Genomic DNA, 7392 nt, shown 5'->3' with positions numbered 1-7392 from the left:
CAGGCCTCCTAAGTTCTTCAAGTGGCAGATAAGGGGTGAAATGAAGGCTCCCAACAACATAAAATATTTGAACATTCTATATTAAAATATTTGAGAAAAACAACTTGTAAAACACAGTGACACTTGATGCTTACATTGACACTGATTAGTTGGTTATGACATGATTAGCAACTGAAAACAGCACAGCAGGGCTCTTTGTTGAGTAGTTAAACAAGTTTTGTAGGAAAAAATGAAGTTTCCTACTTAACCTGATCTATATGAAGGAAAAGCGTTACAGCCAAGGCAGCAGAACATCACCTACAATTAGCTGCATTTGAGTTCATATTCATAAATTAATCAAGGTTTTTAAAGATGCTATCATTTCTTTAATTTGCCCTGAGCTTGCTTCTTTTACTTTGTGAATTAAAACTGTTATTTCCACTCCTATGACATCTGTCTCTAATTTGTGGTGTTTCCTTTAGCTTCGTAAATTTCTTTTCTTCTTTCCCTTTTCTTTCTTTCTGTCTTTCTTTCTTTCTTTCTTTCTTTCTTTCTTTCTTTCTTTCTTTCTTGTTATTCAGTCATAGAGCTCCTTCACTCAATGACACTACCAAACAGTCTTTAAAATCTACAAATGTCCCCTCAAACCAACTCATCTCTCTCCTCTTCCCTAGACCTCTCTGCATCTCATTCCCTTCAATTTTGCCCCCACCCCCACCGGCCTTCATCACAGGTGTGCATGGAACACAGCTTTCTCTAGATTCAACATGCTGAAGCTAAAAACCAAAAACAAAACAAAAAAAAAAAAAACAACAACAACACTACCAGGAATTAAGAGTAAGTATAACTGTTGTTGGTTATAACATCAACTTGCCATAAATCAAAATATCTGAGCAGAGAGCCTCCCTGAATAAGTATCCTGCCTTGGCTGATTTGGAAAAACGCTCCCCAATTGTGTCAACTTTCTGTGGTAATTTAGATAAAAATTGGTATGGCCAAAGGAAGATAGTTCCTCCATGTGTGCATTTGGCCTTCCCTCTCATCACCCAGGTAATTTGCCCACTTGCTGCTGCTGCTGAATCTATCCCTGATATCAGAAGCAGGGTTTCCAAAATTTCAATGTGGAATAGGGAGCAACAATGCTCCAGGACCTTCCAGCCTTCTACTACCACATCAGTACAGCTTAGCCGCCCAGCCTTGAGGACTGGACAACTCAGGGTTATAGCCACACTCCCTTGCCAGCTGAGACAGCAATTGTCTGACTGCCCTCAGTGCTCATGTACCCATAGCAAGGACCTAACTCCTGGATCCTCAGGTTTTCTAGGCTGAGATTCTGTTAATGTTACTATATTAAAACTGACAATAAATTGACACACACACACATTTAAATCATGAAGAAAGGCTTTTGAGACATTTAAGTTGACTTCTAGATATTTTCCTGTCACTATCTTCAAATTTAGTTCACAGTATCAATAAAATTATATATATGAGTAAAAGAAAATCTTAAGTTTATTATTCACAAATGTTGAAAATAGTAATAGAAATCCATTGTGTAATAATACAAAAATAATTAAACTACCAAATTCATCAACAAAATATTAGCCTTTTTAAGTAAATGAGTACATCTTCCCTCTTTTATACCTCTTAAATTGTCAATTCTGGTTGCCTTCAATGCTTGGCTAGTTTTCCAAATTAAAAAATTACATATTCTTGACTCAGCCAAAGTTAAATTTTTATTGTGTGAATGGGAAGGTGTTTAATATTTTTTGATCCAAAACTTAATTGCAGAGGATGAAGTTAAAAGGTGTACTGCAAAATAGTATTTGTAGCATTTCCTACACCACAAAACATCATGATTTATGTCATTAGTGCATAACGACTATGCTAAGTCAGAAATAAAGTAATTTAACGCTATGATTTGAAATAAATTTTTTAGTCTCATTATGCTTAATTAATGCATAGTTTACTCATTTTGTACCTTTATATGGCTTGATATTTAATGATTGAAATATGGTAACATATCAATATTGCTATTACAATATGACTTCTGATGAATGGACTTGTATGAATTCTAGTCTTCATTTATATCCCAGGTAAACTTCAAGGGAAAATTGTTCATATTCTTCTTGAATATCATGTCAAATCTTTCATTTTGCTCCACAGTCAAATGATGCTTCCAGTCTCCGATGGTACCTAATGGCAAAAGCACAGAGACAGCAGAAAAGCAAGTTAGTGGACCTCCCAAAGCAAAGGTCACTCTAACTAACTTCAGTATGTTCGGCCACTCATGCAAAATACTTTGTGTTTTGTGCTGAGAATGGTACCTCACCTTCCTTTATAGGATAATGAACACTGAAAGAAATGTATGCAATAACACATTTAAGACACTAACATGTCACTGCCCATGGATCAGCCAACCAAACATAACCAATTTTTACAAAGAAAGAAAAGCCTTAGCAAAGACAAATACATGAGAGTCTTTGAAATGTATTTTAGCCTGTGTCATGTATCATACTAATCAACTATATTAACCAATAAAATGTAACATATATCACATGGCTCTAATTATACATTGTCATGTTTGAGTTTTCCTGCCCCCTTGGACTTTATATCTATTCTGTGACCGGACCACATTGTTTTTATTGTTATATCTCTATAATATATTTTGCAACCTGGAATGAGAATCCCACCAGTGGGTTTTTTTTGTTATGATTGCTTAGACTAAGTGGGTTTTTCAGTATTAATTATACAACGGCCTTTTTGTATGTCTGAGAATATTGTTGACATTTTGATTGGCATTGCATTGGATCTATACATTGCTTTTGGCACGATTGTCATTTTCTCTATATTCCAATCCATGAACGTGGGAGATCTTTTTATTTCTAATGTCTTCCTTAAACTCTCCACAGGCTTAAACTTTTCTTTTTTATTAAATCATTTTTAATTTATTAATTCATTCATTTTACATCTCAATGGTTATCCAATCTCTTGTATCCTCCCATTCCTCCCTCCAGATTTCTCCCTACTTTCCTCACCTATGACTGACTGAGGGGGGCCTCCTTCCCTGTATATGCTCATAGGGTATCAAGTCTCTTCTTGGGAGCCTGCTATCCTTCCTCTGAGTGCCACCAGGTCTCCCCAACCAGGGGACGTGGTCATATATGGGGCATTAGAGTTCATGTGAAAGTCAGTCCCCTCCCCCCTCAGCTCAACTATGGAGAATGTCCTGACCATTTGCTAGATCTGAGTAGGGGTTCGATGTTTACTACATGTATATTTCTTTGCAGGTGTCATAATTTGAGCAAGACCTCTGGGCTGAGATCTGCCCATAACAATGTTCTTCTTGTAAGTTTCTAGTACCCTCTGGATCCTTCTATTTCCCAATTCTCCCATACTTCTTTCGCCTAAAGTCCCAACAGGATGTCCTCTCCTCTGTCCCACTTTCCTGATAAGTGAAGACTTTCATGGGACATGCCCCTTGGGCTAGTTTCCAGATAGAAGTTAGCATATTCCATTTGAGTCTTTCTGCTTCTGGGTTAACTCACTCATTATGATCATTTCTAGTTCAATCCATTTGTCCACAAATTTTGGAAATTCCTTGTTTTTAATAGCTGAGTAGTATTCCACAGTGTAAATGTACCACAATTCCTTTATCCATTCTTCTACTGAGGGATACCTAGGCTGTTTCCATATTCTGGCTATTATGAATAAGGCTGCTGTGAACATGGTAGAACATATGTCCCTGTTATGTGCTGGAGCATCTTCTGGACATATTCCTAGGAGTGGAATCCAAGTGGATTAAAGACCTCAACATAAAACCAGAGACACTAAATCCATTAGAGGAAAAAGTGGGGGAGATCCTGGAACATATTGGCACAGGAGACAACTTCCTGAACAGAACTCCAACAACCCAGGCCTTAAAGTCAACAATTAATACATGGGACCTCGTGAGGCTGAGAAGCTTCTGTAAGGCAGGAGACACTATCAACAGAACAAAGCAACAACCTATACACTGGGAAAAGATCTTCACCAACGCTACATCTGACAAAGGTCTACTATTCAAACTATATAAAGAACTCAAGAAATTAAACACCACCAAACCAAATTAACTCAATTGAGAAAGGGGGCTCAGAACTAAACAGAGACTTCACAACAGAGGAATATCAAATGGCTGAGAAACACTTAAGGAAATGTTCAACGTTGTTAGTCATCAGAGAAATGCAAATCAAAACAACTCTGAGATTCCATCTTACACCCATCAGAATGGCTAAGATCAAAAACTCAAGTGACACCACATGCTGGCGAGGATGTGGAGAAGGAGGAACACTCCTTCATTGCTGGTGGGAACGCAAACTAGTACAAGCACCTTGGAGATCTACCTGGTGCTATCTCAGAAAAATGGGAATAGGGCTTCCTCAAGACTTAAACTTTCCATTGCAGAGGCTTTTCATTTTCTTGGTTAGGTTCATTCCAAGGTGTCTCACTGCCTTTGAAGATCCTGTAAATGAGATTAGATCTCCTTTGCAGCATGTTTGTTATTGGTGTGTAGGAAGGCCAGTAATTTTTGTAAGCTGGTTTTGTATCCTGAAATTCAGGTCAAAGTGAAGTTCCTACAGGCTTCTTGTGGAATTTTTGCATTCTCTTATGTATACTATCATATTATATCACAAAATATCATGTTACTATGACTTCTTTTTTTCTGCCTATATCTCTTTAATTTCCTTCATGTCTTAGCTAGTGCTTCAAACACTACGCTAAAAATCACTGGATATAGCGGGTAGCCCTGTCCAATTCCTGTTTTTAATGAGATACCTTTAAGTTTTTAATTTAAGTAATTTAGTTTTTAAGTTTAAGTAATTTAGGATGTTGGCTGAAGGAGTGCCCTAGGTAGCTTTTAATATGTTGATGTACATTCACTCAAGTTCTACACTCACTAGGACTTTTGTAATGAAAGTATGTTTGATTTCATCAAAGGCATTTTTTAAAGCTATTGATGTGATCATGTGATTGTGGTCACTAGGTCCATCTATGTGACTCATTACATCTATGTGCTTACATATGTTGAATCAGTTCTGGATTTCAGGGAGAAAGCTCCTACATGGGCCTTGCAAGGTCATGGATTTTACTTCATTTCTAACTTTTTGTTTTTTGAGACATGGTTTCTGTGTGTAGCTCTGACTGTCCTGGAACCTGCTTTGGTTTTGTTTTTTAATATTTTATTAATTTATTCATATTACACCTCAATTGTTATCCCATCCCTTGTATCCTCTCATTCCTCCCTCCCTCCCGATTTCCCCCTACTCCCCTCCCCTATGAATGTGACTGAGGGGGACCTCCTCCCCCTTTATATGCTCATAAGGTATCAAGTCTCTTCTTGGTAGCCTGCTATACTTCCTCTGAGTGCCACCAAGCCTTCCTATCAAGGGGAGGTCATCAAATATGAGGCACCAGAGTTCATGTGAAGATCAGTCCCCACTCTCCACTCAATTGTGGAGAATGTCCTTTCCATTGGCTAGATCTGGGTAGGGATTCAAAGTTTATTGAACATATTTTCCTTGGCTGGTGCCATAGTTTCAGCAGGACCTATGGGCCAGATCTGCCCGATGTAATGTTCTTCTTGTAGGTTTCTAGGACCCTCTGGATCCTTCTATTTCCCCCTTCTCCCATGTTTCTCTCACTTAGATTCCTGATCTCAAGCTGTACTATAAAGCAACAGTAATTAAAACAGCATGGTACTGGCATAGCAATAGGCTGGTTGATCAATGCAATCTAATCAAAGACCCAGAAATAATCCACACACATATGGTTACTAGATTTTTGACAAAGAAGAAAAATCTATTCAATGAAAAAAGGATATCATCTTCAAAAAATGATGCTGGACTAACTAGATGTCTAAATGTAAAAAAAAATGCAATTAGATCCATATTTGTCACCATGCACAAAACTCAAGTCCAAGTGGATCAAAGACCTCAACATAAAACCAGAGACATTAAATTGGTTAGAGGAAAAAGTGGGGAAGATCCTGGAACACATTGGCATGGAGGGTAACTTCCTGAACAGAACACCAACAACCCAGGCCTTAAGGTCAACAATTAATACATGGGACCTCATGAGACTGAGAAGCTTCTGTAAGGCAGGAGACACTATCAAAAGAACAAAGCAACAACCTATAGACTGGGAAAAGATCTTTACCAACGCTACATCTGACAAAGGTCTACTATCCAAAATCTATAAAGAACTCAAGAAATCAAACACCACCAAACCAAATAACCCAATTGAGAAATGGGGCTCAGAACTAAAGAGAGACTTCACAACAGAGGAATATCGAATGTCTGAGAAACACCTAAAGAAATGCTCAATGTCTTTAGTCATCAGAGAAATGCAAATCAAAACAACTCTGAGATTCCATCTGACACCCATCAGAATGGCTAAGATCAAAAATTCAAGGAACCTGCTTTGTATAGCAGGCTGAACTTGAGCTGAGAGCGTCGCCTTCCAGTACCTCTGGGGTGCTTGGATTAAAGGCATGTGACACCGTGCCAAGCAGGGTCCTAGTGTTTAGAAAAGAAGCTACTACCATCAGTGTACTAGAGGAGAAAAATTCATACCTGAATTCTAAAAGACATACTTTACTACAGATAAGTGTAGCTGTTATCTGTCACCCCAGCATTTGCTCTTTATAGAAATACAAATTGTTACAGAAAAGCATAACAGTAACCCTAAGGCAGAGAACATGGCTCCTATGGAGCTCACTCCTAGTGACACACTTATAACATGACTCCTAGGCCTAAGACGCAATAAACATTATGGAAGAGGGGTAGCAAGAGTGATAATGTACCCCTAGAAATGACAGAGATGCTATACAGAGAAGAGATATTTATGATGTCTCAACAACCTGGCTGCCTAAGCAAGACATGAACAGGGTAAATATCAACTGCCATAATAGCAAGGAAGGAAGAAGTTTCAAGGTTCTAATCATCTGGACAAGAACTACAGGACCCTTCACCTGCTGCAGGACACCTGGCTCCATACTTTGCCTGGTCAGTAGGGGAAAGCTGGCTCTGGCGGCCTGAGTGTAAGAGGGCTGGTACTATCTCTTGATAGCTGCAGCCCTCAGGAGCACAGGCCCCATACCTCTCATAGGCAAGACAGCAGAAAAGTCTCTATGGGGGAGGATGCTGATGAGTCATCCCAGTCTGCCCTGCTAGTGTGGGAATGGGAGATACGTTCCAAGATATGTTCCCTGCCAGCCAATACCTGTGTCAGTCTTGTGAGATGACCTCTAGAACATGAGGACTGGAGAGCTGACCCCACCCCTGCAGCACTCAGCATATCAGGCTTGCATAGTCTGGACAGCCTAGTAGAGCTGGCCCTGGTGGCAATGGTCCCATTGAGCTGGCCCTAGGGTGTGAG

General features: G+C 39.1%; 1 protein-coding gene across 1 annotated transcript in view; it reads right to left on the bottom strand.

Annotated features, from left to right (window-relative positions):
* Positions 1–2044: 2044 nt before the first annotated feature.
* LOC311593969 (amine sulfotransferase-like) overlaps positions 2045–7392 on the bottom strand; it is a 28882-nt gene continuing 23534 nt past the window's right edge. Inside the window, exon 7 of the mRNA XM_084775393.1 lies at positions 2045–2172. Within this exon, the coding sequence (XP_084631519.1) occupies positions 2051–2172 (122 nt within the window). The 3' untranslated portion in view covers positions 2045–2050. The remainder of the gene's footprint in view (positions 2173–7392) is intronic.

This window comes from Acomys minous (genome assembly GCF_964271855.1).
Source record: "Acomys minous genome assembly, chromosome: 3".
NCBI lineage: Eukaryota > Metazoa > Chordata > Mammalia > Rodentia > Muridae > Acomys > Acomys minous.
The sequence above is the reverse complement of the archived record's forward strand: the minus strand, read 5'-3'. Positions and strand labels throughout refer to the sequence as shown.